The following is an 18448-nucleotide window of genomic DNA, read 5'->3' as shown; positions in this document are numbered from 1 at the left end:
TCTAAATATTAATACAGCAAAAGATAGTTGTCATAGTATTATGAAGATTCCTGTCTCATGTAAATTCTGTGTGTAAATTTGACAGTAGTCTCTGTTAAAGTTATTACGTATTTATTTGCTGATTTTTGTTCATACAAACATAAACTATAAATGAATTCTTTTCTTTTAAATTTATGCTATGTAAATTGTATGATACATGTAGTCAAATACGATACCTGTAAGGTCAGTGTTCATGTCTGCATATTGTGAACAAGGTAGGAGATGAGAGTTGATAGTGAAGATGATGGAAATTCGTTAGTGTGGGTACAGTTATGTGATGTGGTAAAGAAGTAGTACTTTCGAAGTAATGTTTAAACTGTATTGCAATGAGAAAGGGATGAAGTGATGTTACTTTCAGAATTTCCCGATGGTAAGACGAGTGTTATCAGAGACTGAGTAAAGTTGTCATGGTAAGTGTTAGTGAGCTGGTAGTCAAGGCAATTGACCTTATAAATTATTCAAAGATGGTGGAGGTGGATCAAGAAGGAAGAGAGGCAGGTTGACAAATGCGAAAAGAAGCAGAGTTAAGTTGATGAAGACTTTCAAGACTTCAAGAAAGAGGAGATTTGAATTTGTATATTGACAGTTTGGACACTTAATTGTACAAGGATGGTCAAGATTTACAAGAAGTTATCTTCTGGAAAGGAGTTTGAAGGTAGTATCTTTCAGCCTGGTTCTGGTAATTTGAACCAGAGATGCAGCCATTCCTCAGTCTAATTTCCACATTTTGAGTTTCCACTTTTTCTAAGACATGGAGGACGCACTTGTTCCAATCCTCTGCAGTCACTGTTCTTACTGCTTCTTCTAGCAGTACTTCAACTTCTGGCATTTTGTATGTTTTGTTTTTCGCTGCAACATAGCCTTTGATTCTGGGCCACACTAACTCGATGGCGTTTAATTCACAGTGGTACGGAGGAATTCTGAGAACAGTTTTCCTTGCATTCTTCGCCATTTCATCTATTGCGTATTCGTTGTGCACCGTTCTGTGATTTTTAACTATATCTAAAAGTTCTTTCTTCAACATACCGTCTTCAAAATCGATGTTTTTAGATTTTAGCCACTCTGATATTTCGTGCTTATTGGAATTCGCATTGGTAACTTTTTCTTTTCTCCGAGAATGGTACAGAGCGTTATCAAGAACAATAACTGCATTTTCCTGAAGCCGAGGAAGAACATCTTGAAACCACTTCTCGAAGATTTCGGCGCAAATCTCCTCATGATAACCTCCACTTTTCTTGGATTCGAAAGTTGACAAACATCCTTCAACGAACCCTGCTTTGCTGCCAATGTGTGCGATAATCAGACGTTTCCCTTTACCTGATGGGCCCATGCTTCTGGTGGATAATCCGGACAGAAACGCCTGTTTTGAGGAATTTATAGTGTCATCTACCCAGACGTAACTTCGGGTATGTCCTGCGTTCACCCATGTCTCATCCAAATAGTAAATGGGTCTGGCTTCATCTGTCAACCGTTTAATGGTTCAAAGATAACGCCGCCTCCATAAAATGATGTCATCCCTGTCTATTAGCATGCTGTCGCACCCACGCCAGACATATTTGAAATTCATTTCTCTCAATAACTTATAAAATGTAGTTCCCCGAAAATTGCCCAGATGTGCATCTTCGTTCACGACTGTAAGCACTTTGTCAATTGTTGGTGATTCATTACGAAAAAAAATTCGTGTACTTTCCTTTGTATCGCATTTCTGTCGAAGTCATCAACACTTTCAGAAAGTTTCTGTCATAATTTTCCTTTCTTGGGAGACTTCAAAGAGTGTGTGGCCTTGTACTCACTGATCACACGATACAGTGAAGAACGTCCAACACCTGTAGCTGCAGCTGTTTTCGAAACAATGTCACTCATCGACTGCTCTGGATGTAACAGTTGCGTTTTATACACATTAAGCACCATGTGCTTCTCAGAAGAACTTAATGATTTCTTCTTTGCTCGCATCTTTGGTGGACTCGGAACTGACACGTCGACCTCGGTCGCTGAATCCGTGGATGACATAATGAGGACAGCCGTATGTGATGCTAATGAAATAAGTGAATATATAAAATAAGAAACCATGCGATGCTATTGATGCGCACATAAACAGTGAATGCTCCATGTGACTAAAAACACACATAGTTACTTTAATAATCAACAACTAGTCTTTCAAGCATATTTACAGATGAACTTAAGATATCCTGAAATCGCTGCTGTACAACACCCACTAACGAGCTCACCTGCAACTGAGACGGCCACACTGACCGAGCGCCACGCCTGCGATCTGCACAATGCTTTGCTCATGAAGGACAAATGGTTCCACCCATCACCTTCGAACAAACTACAAAATTTAATTCAAACCTTTCTGAAACTTTTCTCGCTTACATCCCCACAAAAAAAATTAAAGGGGAAAAGTTTGTCGCTTACTATATTTCAGATGATGATTTGGTAAAAGTTCTGCATCAGACACGTGATTTTAATTTATTACTTCACTATTACTGACTCTATTGGGCAGAAAATTTGCAGACGTCATCAACATATAATACTGAAGGCAATTATAAAATTATTTTGCTGTGCGACACGTTTAGGAGATATGGCGTGATAAATATAGAGTAACGCGAAAAAACAAACTTTCCTGAAAGCTTAAATATTTCTCTTTTTCAGTGACAATAAATTTTAATGTAATGTAAAAAAAAGATGTCGGAAGGTAGTTCTCGGATCTCTTTATCATGTTCAGGTGCCAAATTATAAAAAACATGACTTTCATTTTTTAATATCTGATGCCCCTCCCTTGTACACCCCTCGACGGCAGCACTGTGGTCACACGCCTTGCCGTGTTTACAGTATGTCTCTTGTTTCGGTGAATGGAGTATAGCATATTCTTAATGAGAACAATGTCTGGGACAATTAATACACATACATTGTTAACAATGTAGTGCCCCGCTTCACTATAGTCTGGGAAACTGTAGCACATATTCATATACACAGGTTCAGTTAAGCTCCACAAGAAGGCTGTTTGGGGGCATTGAAAATGTGACCACAAGACAACTTTGCAAAAATAAATTCAGAGAACTTAATATCATTACTGTCCCTTACATGTATCTGCAATAATTATGCACCTGAAAGCAAACGATACTGGGGTGAACAGACACACATGCGATTACAATACAAGAAATAGGCATGATTACTATCTGCACAGGGAGTGGCTCAAATTAACTGAAGGAGGTCTCATAACTGTTTTGGCCATATTATTCAGTAAATTTCCATCCAGAATAAAATGCATTCAAAGACATACGTATTCAAAAATAAATTAAGTAGTTACTGTGTCTCTTCTTCTCTATATAACCTAAAAGAATACCTAGCTAAACAGTATAGAGAATCTCCTTTAATCAAGAAATTATTAAGACATCTCTGTGTCTATAAACCAGGATTCTCAACATCATATCACTGTAGAATGTTTGACTTTAATGCTGGAGCCACAATCTCACCTCTAGTTGCAATGCTTCCTCAGTATCAAAGTGAAATAATATAAGGTGTACCCTAAATTTTGGGAACATATGAAAATTGCAGGATGTCTATGACAGGAAACCCAAAGCATTGGACTGTTGCAGCACTTGTGTGTTGTCTGTCATTGTCGTGTTGAAGAAGAGGGTGCCCCCATGTGTGGACGAACTCTTTGAATTCGTGCTTTCAGTTTTCTGAGGGTTTCTCAAACATCAACATAGTTACGTTAGACTCTTCCATGTAACACACTACACAATTTGGAACCCCTCTAGCAGCAGAGAGTTGCAGCTTGCACCAGCAAAGTGGGAAAGTCAATTGGGTAATATGCATCCTCAATTGAGAACAAAATTTAAAAAAAAATTGGAGGCATTAGTTTTCAGTATGGCGTCGTACAATGTATGTACTTTCTCATTAAATAAGAATGATACTGCTGCTGTTTGCTCTTTTCCTGTTTGTTCCAGATGCCTTGGATGAACATGGCACTACAAAGTGAGGCTGCCTGAGTGTAAGGTAGTGAAGGTTAGTGACTGCATAGTGTACATTGCAAAAGTGAAACTGGTGATAAATTGTCTATGAATTGGCATTTCTTCTGCAGTTTCATGTCTTAACACTCAGCACAGAAGGGAAAAGCAGTGGTTTGCAGAATATGTGAAGAAGAGGCAGAAACACTAAAGACCATAGAAGATCCTTTAGAAATAAAAGCAAAATGCGATTGGTGTAAAATTCTCTTTAATTAATTGCGGTACACGTAAGATGGAAAAACCACTAATAATTGATTATTATAATGTTACTGATCGGATAAGAAATTATGGAGTAAAAAAATGCATTTATTTTAAATTTGACTTATTCTGTTTTCTTTAGAGTGATTTAAATAATACATAACCTAGAAATTGCTCTAATTAAGCCAACTCAAATACTGAGGCCCATTATGTAGCCCTACACTAAATTGTAGTGTGATTTTGCAAGCACAAGACCTTGACCAAGGAAAATAAGTATGTATTTATTTATTTATCTTACAGCTCGAAACATGTATTTAACATGCATGGGCAATGTTATAATATCTACATTCAGATTATTGGTACACAATATAAATAGATTACATGCTGCTAAGTAAAATATCATTTAAGTATATTTAATATAGCATTCCTGAGGTCAAATCATGTCAGCACCATACTGTATGGGCACTTCAATACAAGCCATTTTTTTAACTCGTTTTTAAAAATTCTACCAGAAAGCTGTTTCAGGTTGTTTGGCAGAGAATTATAAAATATTGCTCCCTTAATGAATGGGGTATTTGTTGTTAGATTCAATCGTCTGCTCACCATATGAAAGTCTGAGTTTTGTCTTGTATTGTAATCATGGATTTCCATATTCCTGTTTGTCACTTTTTTGTCTTTTTTCACTAATAATATTGATTGAAACATATATACTGCATAGATAGTCATAATATTAAACTTAATAAACAGGTTTTTACATGAAGTTCTGGGTCTTACTTTTGCCATAGTTCTTATTACTCTTTTCTGCAATACAATTTTTATATTGTATTGGCTACACCCACCCCACAATACAATTCCATAAGATAGATGGGGATATACCAACCAAAAATACGCTATTTTTATTGCTTCGATATCTAAATATTGAACTAATCTCCTTAGTAAATACAGACTAGATGTTATTTTACCACAGACATGATCTATTTGCTGATTCCATGAAAGTCTGTCATCTATATATATCCCCAGAAATTTACATTCTGAACGGGTATTTTCCTGAATGTCCTCATTTAGAACAGTATTTTTATTTGAACTACTTGTCTTAAAATAAATTAAATTAGTTTTGTTAATATTGACCCTCAGGTTTTCTTTTTCAAAATGTGTTTGGTCTTTTTCAACAAAATTCTGTACCACTGAATTTAGGTCATCATTACTACGTGCCCAGCAAACCCCAGAGGTGTCATCAGCATACATAGTAATACGATGACTGGTGTCTAATACTTTTGGGAAATCATTCACGTAGCAAATAAACAAGAAGGGGCCCAAGATAGAGCCTTGTGGCACACCAAAATTTATGTTCCTTATCTTTGATCTTCTTTTTGCAATTACCTCTCCATTATCATACACAACTTCTGTGCATTGTTGTCTATCTTTAAGGTAAGATTCTATTAAAAGCAACAGTTTCCCACTGACACCATTATAAGCAAGTTTAGTTAAAAGAGCGCCATGATGGACTCTGTCAAACGCTTTGGAAAGATCTAAAAACACTCCTGCCGTTTCATAACCCTCATTTATTTTCTCCATCAGACAGTGTACAAACTGTACTGCTGCAGATATGGTGCTCCGACCACTTCTAAAGCCGTATTGGAAATCTCCTATTAAGTTATTCATATTATAGTGCTCAATTAGGATTTCTAGCATTATTTTTTCAATTATTTACCAAACACTGACGTTAAGGCAACTGGTCTGTAGTTCTGTGGTTGTTTTCTTTCCCCTTTTTTATATAAAGGTTTAACTAAAGCAAGTTTCAGTTTCTTCGGAAACACACCTTCTTCAAGTACACAATTTATTAGATGGACTAATGGTCTGGCTAACTCACCCTTGCATTTTTTCAGTAGAAAAGGAGAGAATTCATCCCATCCAGCTGATCTTTTATTTTTTAGGTTGTCAATTAGCTCTGTTATGTCCTTGATGGTTACTGTAGGTAGCATACAAGAGTTCCTTTCCTTTTCCTTATCATATTTAAACGGCCTCTCCTGTTTCATGCAAGTATCATTTTCAATAGCATCTATAAAGTAATCATTAAATATATTGCTAACTATATAAGGATCAGAAAAATTATCATTATGTATACTTAACTCTATATTATTAATTTTAGTTTTTGAATCAGTGTTCCTCATATCATTAACTACTGCCCAGCACGACTTTGAGACACAGTCAGAATTTCGGATCTGTTTACTAATATGCCGGCCGAAGTGGCCGTGCGGTTAAAGGCGCTGCAGTCTGGAACCGCAAGACCGCTACGGTCGCAGGTTCGAATCCTGCCTCGGGCATGGATGTTTGTGATGTCCTTAGGTTAGTTAGGTTTAACTAGTTCTAAGTTCTAGGGGACTAATGACCTCAGCAGTTGAGTCCCATAGTGCTCAGAGCCATTTGAACCATTTTGTTTACTAATATGTTCTACTTTCCTTCTCCTTACTTCCTTGCGATACTCATATTTATATTTTTTATAATCCTCTTTATATGAATCAAGACTGGTTTCTCTGTGTAGCTTATACATATACTCCATTCCTTCTTTGAGTCTATTCGTTTTTTCATCAAGTTTTACACGTTTGACTACTGGAGGTTTATTTTTATTTACATTCATCTTCTTTGCCGGGATAGTAATATCAATATGTCTAGTTAAAATTTTTACAAATACTTCCCATTTGCTGTCAACTCCCCTTTCTCTATAAACTGATTCCCAAGATTCTTGACCCAAAGTATTCTTTAGCAAGGTGATGTTGTATTCAGAAAATAATCTTCTATTCTCAAATTTTTTGTTTTGTTTAAGTTTATTAAGACAACCAAAAACTAATAATTGTCCTAGATGATCAGATATGTGCCCGTTTACAGTCTGTGCCGAAACAACATTTTCATAATTGGTCATCACATGATCTATGGAACTGCTGCTTGACTCAGTTATTCTAGTGGGCACATGACCAAGTAGATCTTTAATATCATAGGATCTTATGCATTCTTGTAAACCTTTGCATTCCTGGCTGTTGCTTAGTGTGTTTATATTAAAGTCTCCTAACATTACAATATTTACTGTATTGCCACCCTTGCTTAGCTTCCCCAATACACTATCCAGTGCTTCCAGGAAAACCTCGAGATTACCAGAAGGGGCTCGATATATACCTAGCACAATAAGTGGGACGGATACAATCATTAACTTAATTATCACTGCTTCAAAGTCTTTCTCGATACAATAATCCTTAATCCATGATACTTTTTCTACAGAGCTTATTAGGTTACATTTCCTTACATAAGTAGCAACACCCCCTCCTTTATGTTCTGTTCTACAAAAAAACGATGTAAGATTATACTCCTGTAACTTATAATACTGAATATTATGGTTAGCTTTTTGATGCTCTGTGACCACGATTACATGTGGGGCTAGATCTGTAACTAAGGCCAAAATACATCGATTTTGTTACCCAAGCCCTCAACATTATAATGTAAAAATGATACATTAGTACAATCATGAGAGGATATATCCTTATCAAGGTTAACATTATCACACAAATTGATAGTTTCTAAATTGGGAACACTGAGGGACTTTTTTATCCTAAAAAATCAACAGTCTTGACACTGCAGTGAGGAATTATTTCAGTTTGCTTGCTCTGCAGGCATATATAATTATCACTTCCGTCTTTCGTGTGTATGACATCTGAGGTACAAGGTATCACATTTGAATTATCGCATTTTGTTTCCTGAATAGCTCTGTTGATGTCAGTTGCTAGAGTATTCTTGCCCAGACGATTAAGATTTAGTCCATGTACAGTGAAGCTGCTTCTTTGATAACTGTTAAGGTCCAGCAGTCTCACATTTTTTAACTTGGAGCAGAAATGTTTTAGTTTTTTATTTGTAGATCGGATTTCTCGGTTCACACACGACCAGTCGGGCAGATCAAATCTCGCCGGAATATTTGACAGGATCACATTTGTATGGGACAACATCATTAACATAACAATCAACTTTTTAATAAATGAACTGGCCTAGTTGCAATAAACGTCGTTTGAACCTGCTATAATAACAACGACATCACTTTCTGTAAAATCGGTGCAGTCGTTGTTTACAGAGCTTGTTACATCAACAAACTTCGCCCCAGGTTTAATAACGGATGAAATGCGCACGTTTTCTGTGGTCGAGTTAGACATACAATCTGAAGTATTGCGTGCATGACTATCTCCGTAAATTTTAACATTCTTTTTACACTGAAATTGAGCTTGTTTAACCTTAGGACCACTTTTTGTAGTTTTGGTGACACTACTTGCATTTGCAGTTGCACTTTCACACGTGGTTTTCAATTCTTGTTGCTGTTTTGTTTTATGTATTTCACCCACATCGGACTGTTTTTCAAGTATTAATCTAGAATTTTCTTCCTTTAAACTTAGTATTTCAGTTTTTAATGCCTGAATGTCATTTTGAAGTAATTTTATAATTTCATTTTTGGAGTCCACTATAGTTGCAAGATCGGCCGTTTCGTTACGTAAACAAGCGTGACACGTCCACGGAAAATCTTCACTGATGTATTTTAAGTTTATTTTCGCGCACTTTTCGTGTAACCAATAGTTGCACTTGAGACACCTCACACATGCCATGACATGCATTTAAATAGAGCAGCAAAAAAACTTATTACAGCTATTATCACCAGTAGCTTTAGAAACAAGCAAGAAAGCATCTATCTAATTCCAAACCAAAATTAGAAGTAAGAATTGTGATAATCATCATTGCTTGAAAATATTCCATCAGAATATAAGTAGTCCGCTAAACAAAAAGGAAGAGCTGCTGCTTTCAATTCGAGATACAGCAGGTTTAGATGAAACAGCTGTTTACGTACTTTGCCATGATGTCTACAGATCATGAAAGTCATGAAAATGAACAAGTGGTAATGAAAGTGGAGTGGGTGGTCATGAATTTTGTTCTATGTGTCAGTCAGAGAAGTAGAAAATTAGTGCTACCCCTAAAAGTGTTGTATCCACATACATGAACTCTTTATGGTCTTTAGTTATCTGCAGTGGACTTGTGTGTCTATCTGTGCAAGTCATGTTCGCAGAGCTTCTGCAACTGCAGTTTGCAATTTTGAATGCCTGGTGTGGATGGAAAAATTTGGAGATGTGCCTTCATTGAGATACATGTGGTGTATGCACCTAGTGGAAATGATGTACGAATTGAAGCCTTGCCCATGACAGTGCTGCCATCTCGTCTGTTGCGGGAGGAGTTTCAGTTAGAACAGGTGTTTCTTTAATTCTGAATTCTGTCCACTCTAATGTCTGGAAATTTCCTTAAAGGTTTTTAAACTAAAACTATTGTAATTTTAATATCATTTTAAAGGTGTGAAGGACAATCAGAGTAAAATTAATTTCTCGCTATCCAAAGCATTTCTTGAGCTATATTAATACCTTTCACAGACTATAACTTGACATCTGTTGAGGGGGGGGGGGGACAGGAGCAGGTAGAGCACACAGTGCTTGCTGCGGTAAGAGGTATAGTGCTGGGGTGGGGGATGGGGAGGGAGGGACGGATGGACCCACTCCATATACGTGTACTGTAAGTACACAATGCAAGCAACACAAACTTGTGCTTTGAGCTTCCACCGAAGCAGCAATGTGCACAATGGATGGAATTGTCAGTTAAATACTTGGTGCTATAAAAAATTGAGATCAAGTGTTTTTATATTGACATGCTAAATGATGAGAAACAATGGAAATAGTGCAAAAAATCACGGATAGTGACAACACAGTTCAGTGACAAAGCAGACAACGCTGTCAACACCTGTTAATAGTATGCTGCACAGTAGGCAACGAACATCAGCAAGTCAGGACCACTTCTAGCAAAAACTACAAAGGATATCCTTATTTTAGACATGAGTGATTTGCAGAGTCTGTATCTAAAATTGCTCAGAAAAGTCTTTATGCAGAACTCAGTTTTGTGGACCATAAACAGTTTATGTATATAAGAGAGGGTTCTAAGATGGACAAACTTGATCGCTTTCTCATGAATTAACTGTGAAGTGTGAACCCGGATATCATCAAGTTTGTGCAGAAGCTGGTATGCATGTTTCATGCAAATGCAGCAGTTGAAAGAGGCTTTTCTGAAAAGTCCAAGTTGCAAATATTTTATTTTTCATTCGATGACTACTTTTGGGCCGAGACCCATTTTTAAGGCAATATACAGTATGGAAAACAAAATTTATATTCATGCACTACAGTTATTACCAAGTTCTTTAAGCATATGCCAAAGATACAAACCTACTCAACAAAAGTGATACTGATATTTCGAAAGATGTAAAAAAAAAATGTATTTACAGTGCATACAGATAACTGGCAGTTTACTCCTTCCTCTGTCGTAAGGAAACCTCGGGAAGGGGTGCCCTATCATGATATGGAAAACGTTTTTATTTATTAAAGTGTTCTCCAACCATCAAGAATACAATTCATATAATAGCTGTGCAAGTCCACAATAAAATTAATACTTTTTCAAAATCTTTACTGAATAGAGTCAAATACTCACTGACAGCAGCACCACCTACAGCGCGTATTACAAAATTATATGCCACGCTGGAACGTAAAAAATATTGAATGTGAAACTGTGCAAGCCAACAATAAAATTATTACTTTTTAAATCTATTACCAAAAACTGTCAACTATTTAAAACCACCGAACAGTAAAGCAAAACAGCACCATCTACGGCCATGTAGGCACATAAAAATATATACAAAGAACAGCAACATTAGCATAAAAAGAAAACAAAATGAGATAGAAAATCCTCATCACTTCCGACCATTTACATGCATAAATTTTTTTATCACACAAATTCCGTGCAGATAAAACAACTTTTTCATAATATGTCTCTACAACTTTTTCATAATATGGCTCTCGTAAAGCCAAACATTAAACCAGAAATTATCTTTTTTCAAGGCACCAACAATGTACTTGCCATCCAGAGGAAGACAGCATAACCATATCCGTGGGTGTGTAGGGTGGGAGAGTGGTCAGAGGGGGAGGAAGATGGAGGGTTGGGAAACAGGAAGGGCGAAGAGCGTGAAGATGAGGGAGCCAAAAAAGAAGGTGGTTAAGTGGACAGCACAACATGAATGTAAATATATGATTGGTAATACGAGAAAATTACTTAAACATCTATGGTCATCAGTCCCCTTGAACTTAGAACTACTTAAACCTAACTAACCTAAGGACATCACACAACACCCAGTCATCACGAGGCAGAGTTTCTAAAGAGTAATCGTATAGATAATATATCCTAACAGAAAGGAACCCAAGCAACTTTTTGCAATACTTTATGTGGTCTTCACCACTAATCAACAAGTAACCAAATTTCATAATATGCCATACACACCACACCACATAAGCAGCGTAAAGGCACCACAGACAATAGTGGCTACTTAAAACGAGCTGTACTCCTCAGTGTTCAGCAAAGGGGTATAATAGTGATGCAAGAAACCACCCACATACTGTAAAATATGCAGTGCAATTTTATGAAATGGGAAAGGGAGTTGCAAGTGGTAGCCAGATAGATAAAAAAGCTGGACTTGACAGAGGAAAGAGTAAACTGCCAGTTAATGTACAGAACACATTTTTTACATCTTCGGAAATACCATTGTAGACTTTTTTATATAAGTTTGATACAATATGGTTCTGTATCTTTGGCATATGCTTAAGAATTTGGTGATAACTCTATTATGCATGACTATAAATTTGTTTTTCTGTCCTGTAGGTTGACTTGAAAATGGGTCTCGGCCTGAAAGTTGTCATTAAAATATTTGCAACTTTTACTGGTTTTTCGTTCTATAGATTAACAGAAGTTGTTGACCCATGCTGCTCCAGCACGCTGGAAGTTAGTAAGGAAGTTTTAGTTGAAAACTGAGAACATGGTACAGCTTTTGCAGAAAGAAGTGTTTACAATGCAGTACAGCTTTTCAGTGGTTTACTTAATACTGAAAAACAACTGAATGTGGACATTATAAAACCGATGATACTAGTTGTGAAGAAAGCTTCATCAAAAAAAGTAGAAGCTTTAAAAAAGAAGAAATTTGATGAAAATGAAGTGGCCAATCTTAAAAAGAAGAACAGTCCAGGAAATGAGCTCAAAAATTTAAGGCAAAAGAAGCAGCTGAAGTTTTAGATGTTGAAATTTCAAGTTTAGCTGAGAAATTTAAACATTGAATCTTTTACTGTGAATTTGCCATGTGAAGTTTAACATTTGACATAAATTTTGTACCTTCAAAATTATGATACTGTGTAAAGGAATACTGTAAGTTTACACTACATTACTACGTTAAAACAATTTGTATTTTAATTGATGTCTGAAAATAGTCATGCCCATTCTGTGTGAGTTTAATTTTTATAGCATTTGACAAATTGTATACTACAAGTCATACATAATTGCATTAGCCATGCTGACATACAGTTTAAGTGATACAAGAATTATTATTTCAGTTTTCATTTCGAAGAGTTCAGGTTCATGAAAAAGTGCTTTTGTCCTTGTACCACATATATTTTTGAGAAGTTATGAATATATATAAAGAGGTAATGAAAAAGTTATGAAAACCACCATGAATTTGATCCTCAAAAAATCTGTAGACGCCCTGCTTGCTTAACAGAGCATCATCTAGGAGCTGCAGAAATTGAGTAGATACATTTAGAAAATTACAAAATTAGATTAAGTATTGTACAGGGCTATTACAAATGATTGAAGCGATTTCATAAATTCACTGTAGCTCCATTCATTGGTATATGGTCACGACACACTACAGATACGTAGAAAAACTCATAAAGTTTTGTTCGGCTGAAGCCGCACTTCAGGTTTCTGCCGCCAAAGCGCTCGAGAGCACAGTGAGACAAAATGGCGACAGGAGCCGAGAAAGTGTATGTCGTGCTTGAAATGCACTCACATCAGTCGGTCATAACAGTGCAACAACACTTCAGGACGAAGTTCAACAAAGATCCACCAACTGCTAACTCCATTCGGCGTTGGTATGCGCAGTTTAAAGCTTCTGGATGCCTCTGTAAGGGGAAATCAACGGGTCAGCCTGCAGTGAGCGAAGAAACAGTTGAACGTGTGCAGTCAAGTTTCACGCGTAGCCTGCGGAAGTCGACGAATAAAGCAAGCAGGGAGCTAAACGTACCACAGCCGACGGTTTGGAAAATCTTACGGAAAAGGCTAAAGCAGAAGCCTTACCGTTTACAATTGCTACAAGCCCTGACACCTGATAACAAAGTCAAACGCTTTGAATTTTCGGCGCGGTTGCAACAGCTCATGGAAGAGGATTCGTTCAGTGAGAAACTTGTTTTCAGTGATGAAGCAACATTTTTTCTTAATGGTGAAGTGAGCAGACACAATGCGCGAATCTGGGCGGTAGAGAATCCTCACGCATTCGTGCAGCAAATTCGCAATTCACCAAAAGTTAACTTGTTTTGTGCAATCTCACGGTTTAAAGTTTACGGCCCCTTTTTCTTCTGCGAAAAAAACGTTACAGGACACGTGTATCTGGACATGCTGGAAAATTGGATCATGCCACAACTGGAGACCGACAGCGCCGACTTCATCTTTCAACAGGATGGTGCTCCACCGCACTTCCATCATGATGTTTGGCATTTCTTAAACAGAAGATTGGAAAACCGACGGATCGGTCGTGGTGGAGATCATGATCAGCAATTCATGTCATGGCCTCCATGCTCTCCTGATTTAACCCCATGTGATTTCTTTCTGTGGGGTTATGTGAAAGTTTCAGTGTTTAAACCTCCTCTACCAAGAAACGTGCCAGAACTGCGAGCTCGCATCAACGATGCTTTCGAACTCATTGATGGGGACATGCTGTGCCGAGTGTGGGAGGAACTTGATTATTGGCTTGATGTCTGCCGAATCACTAAAGGGGCACATATCGAACATTTGTGAATGCCTAAAAATCTTTTTGAGTTTTTGTATGTGTGTGCAAAGCATTGTGAAAATATCTCAAATAATAAAGTTATTGTAGAGCTGTGAAATCGCTTCAATCATTTGTAATAACCCTGTATAACCAACTTAAGAAAAGGTGTTGCAGTTTTTATTCAGAACACTCTTAGGTCTCAGGCTTTAGATGTAATCAGTACAGCATTGACCAAGATTTTAATGCTGTGGAATCAAACTGGAACTAGAAAAGCAGTCCATCAGAATTACAACTATTTACTGGACACCAGTAGGAAATATTCCAAAGTGAAAAGCATTCCATCAGAAATACAACTATCTACTGGACACTGGTAGGAAATATCCCAAAGTTTCTTGCTCAGTTAGAAACTGCCTAAAAAAACTACAAGAGCAACAGTAAAAGAGCTTTATGTGGGATTTTAACTTTGACTTCTATTAGTCAACAGTACCTATAGACAATTAGGAACATACATGTCTTGCTTTAACTTGCACCCAACGATCTCATTCGCAACAAGGGTAGATGACTGTAGCAAGACTGTGATCAGCAAGGTTTTCCTGGACCCTATACAATATTATGATGTAAAAATACACTCCATAGTAAAAGGCCTATCTGATCGTGATGGTCAAGAAGTCCTAAAACTCAGCAACAGAAAAGCAGTTAATGTACACACCCAAGTTAATGATTGCCCGAGACTGTGTGTGTGTGTGTGTGTGTGTGTGTGTGTTTTGTAGCAACTTTTCTTCTCGAATATTGTTACATGCCACCCTGTATTTTCCATTGTTTAATCCACAAATATGTTAAGAAAATTTTTACTCATTGTAAACCATATTCTTAAACTTTTCGAAGCCTGCTTCTCCCGAAGACAAATCAAATGTAAATAGGCAGAAATCTGGGATTAGAATATCGTGCCAGGTAAAAGAACAGAGGAATAGAATGCACAAAGCAATGAAAATACACTATTAAGAGTATTGTAGAATCTTAAACTGTGTGCTCACGAAGCCCAAAAACATAGATTACGCATAGGAAATTAACAGGTCAAACACTAAAACAAAAACCGTAATAAAATCAGTAACAAACAGAAAATAATAGAAGAATCTGGGGTAGCAAAGTTCATAGAAAATGGGACAGATCACAATAATCTAAAGAGCAGCCTCAGATTTCAATAAATTTTTCCTGTCTGTAGTTGAGAACGTGGGAACACAAAACATTATCTCCCTCAGAAGCCATAAAACTGCTTAATCTTACACAACATACACCAGTGATGACACTGCACTCCAAACCCACAACACCAAATAAAATTATAAATACATCAGATCCCTAAAAAGCACCAGCTCTTCTGGGTACAATGAATATCAACCAGGGCACTAAAATCATGCAGTGACTTAATAAGTAAATTATTATGTAATAGTAATAATAATAATAATGTTTATTCAACATCAGATAATCAAATACAGTCCCTAGAAATAATACGGTTTCAAGATATCATAGAGGTTATTCTTGTGAATATATGAGTTTATAAGTTACAAACTATAAATTTAACATTTTGATATGTTTTACAATTACAAAACACTTTTCATAAAGACAAAGTACTCATCTAGGGGATAAAATATGTTTTCAACTAGAATTCTTTTTCGCTGGTCTTTTAATTTGTTAGTAGGGAGGGCTGTGAAACTTTTGGTAGGGCATTGGCTAGCTTCAGTCCAGCATGAAGAGCATTTTTTTTCATATCATGTTGTTCTCTGACTGTTTACATGGTATCTGAATTTTTGTGTTTTATCATGCTGGTGCAGGTCACAGATGAAATTTGGATTTATTGTTTTCATGAGCAATATAATGTTCTATGTGTCTCCACCTACCACAAATAATTATGTTAGTTTAAATTTGATTATAATAGCGCATGACAAGCAGTTTTTACCGCACACATAGCCTTATAATATTTGCTAGCCATGCTTATAGTAAATACATTCTTTAGATGGCTTACAGGCTAAGGACTCTGTATGCATGTCCCATTAGAGTTTGTCCTGGATTGTATGATTCCCAAGACTTTTATCCATTTTTCCTTTTTTTATAATGTCATTTCCATTGAATAATGTCATACCAAATTTTGTTTCCTCGTGTTAAATTCCTTTATTGCAGTCTTTGAAACACTTACATTTAGATAGCTTTCATTGAAATACTCTACTACCATTTCACTGATAACCATTCTATGATAACTATGGCATTTTCTAATAGATTAAAACATGCTAGAGTGCGCCAATACACAAATGTGATGAGAAACAAGTAATATGTATCTGCAAATCTTTCTGCTGCCAGGTAAGTATACAACAGGCTATATGAACACCTAACACAAAAATGGTTCATCCACAGAGGGGCAATATTCAGGCTCACAAAAGAAATTCTAGAGGAACTAGGGTATTTTGCCCTATCTTTATGGGGAAACAATATTTTTTTCGTATTTTGTATATTTTCACTCTCTGATGTCGTATGATACAATATTCTAGGGAAATTCTGCAAAAAGTTGAAAACATTTGTAAATTCGAAAACGAGCTGTGAAATTGATCTGTGGTGTTTCAAATAGGAGATGCTGTAGGCACCTGCTCAAGACACTTGGGATTTTGACACTCACAAGTCAGTACATCTAATTGACGATATTTGTAATCAACAACAAAAATCGCTTCCAAACTAACTGTGATATTCACAAATCATCTCGCTAGACAGAAGCAAAGCCTTCACAATGTGCCAGCTACTCTCAGTATTGAACGAAAAGGAGTTGAAAGTGTATTATACTGTGACAATACTATGAAAAGGATAGATTGCTACCCATAGCAATCTATGATTTTCATAATATTGTCATTATTCCAACCTGGATTTTCCATTGTTTGATGTATTATATATGATGTAATCTGTATACCAATGTATATAATATTTTTATCTTGTGTTTATATTGTTCACAGCATTGTGTATTTTTCGTTTCATTTTGCGCATATACCGGTAATATTGTATTCATTGACTTCTGCTACATTGCCGTACAATCCCTACACAAAATGTAATTTTGCAGATAACGTGGGAACGCCAGTTTTTTTTTTCCTCCAAAAATGCAGCGTACACTATTGACTGGGAACAAATCTCATTAAACTTCACTGCAGTAAAAACCGTTTTCAGTGACACGAGCGATTTCAGAAGCCGCAGAAAATCACAACACTAACACTCTGTAAGTGTGGATAACGAAAGAATGTTACCGATCGTACTCAGAGACATTATCATCTTCGCTACTTTACTTCTATGCACAGAATGTGGTAATTTGCGAATAATCACGTATCTCATCCTGCGGAATACTTTCCCGTACGAGGCTGTCCTAACACCATCCAGCTCAATTTAGTTAGGTTCTAGGCCCACGGCGCTGGGAACACAGTGCGATATATCTCTCTCTCTCTCTCTCTCTCTCTCTCTCTATGCTTGCCTTCATTTGGGAGCCATCTGCTGCCACAGAACGGAACTAGTCGGTCCAATTAGACCGAACGGCTAAGGTCTATTGTATCAAATGGAACTAGCAGTTATCCCATCCCAGATGATATGGAACAGCTTTGTGGAAACTCAAAACTATTTCTGTAACGTTATCGGCTCTTGCCTATTGCAGGTGGGGCCACGGATAGTATGTACAGTTAGACGCGCTCGATTCGTCTGATGTATCCTGTATGACATAAAGTTCAGCGTTTTCCAACTGTAAAGCATACTTACCTGGCACAGGGGATACCGTGATCATGAAGGCGGTTCCTCCAGGACGAGGCTCTTCCATTGCACTTCGGTTGGGCTGACACCTGCGATTACCCCTAATGTGGGTAACTCGGGTGCATAATTTTTGGTAGTCGGGACTGCGTTCGCGCAGACCCGGTCATATTGTAATTAAAACATGGTGTTTAAAGGGTGTACTCATTACAGTATATTAAGTAGATTATTTTCACTTTTACCGATTTAACGACGAGGCAAGGGGACAAATTATCTCTTTATTTCATACTGTTTACATGGAAACTCGAGCGTTATTTCGGCAGGTTTCTTGTTTGCTGGTGGAAGGCTTCATTATTGTACAGACCACACTCGGGAATAGTCAGTTCGACGATTTTGACAGCCCTTGTAGAGCACATATGGGGCAGAGATGACGTTTCCAAAGATCAATCAGTACTAAGGAATGCGTAATATGTCAAGTGTTGTGGTATAAACATAACAATCATGACAAGTA

The 18448-nt window shown here is 37.0% G+C and overlaps 1 protein-coding gene and 1 non-coding gene across 2 annotated transcripts; one reads left to right on the top strand and one right to left on the bottom strand.

Annotated features, from left to right (window-relative positions):
* Positions 1-652: 652 nt before the first annotated feature.
* Positions 653-1369, bottom strand: LOC126252124 (uncharacterized). The gene has a single exon (XM_049952990.1). It carries the CDS (start codon positions 1367-1369, stop codon positions 653-655), a length of 717 nt encoding a protein of 238 aa, XP_049808947.1.
* Positions 1370-17941: 16572 nt separating this feature from the next.
* On the top strand, positions 17942-18104 carry LOC126254335 (U1 spliceosomal RNA). Its single transcript, XR_007546046.1, has one exon. It is a non-coding gene; the product is annotated as a U1 spliceosomal RNA (small nuclear RNA).
* The last annotated feature ends 344 nt before the right edge of the window (positions 18105-18448 follow it).

This window comes from Schistocerca nitens, chromosome 4, assembly GCF_023898315.1.
Source record: "Schistocerca nitens isolate TAMUIC-IGC-003100 chromosome 4, iqSchNite1.1, whole genome shotgun sequence".
Classification (NCBI taxonomy): Eukaryota; Metazoa; Arthropoda; class Insecta; order Orthoptera; family Acrididae; genus Schistocerca; species Schistocerca nitens.
The sequence above is the reverse complement of the archived record's forward strand: the minus strand, read 5'-3'. Positions and strand labels throughout refer to the sequence as shown.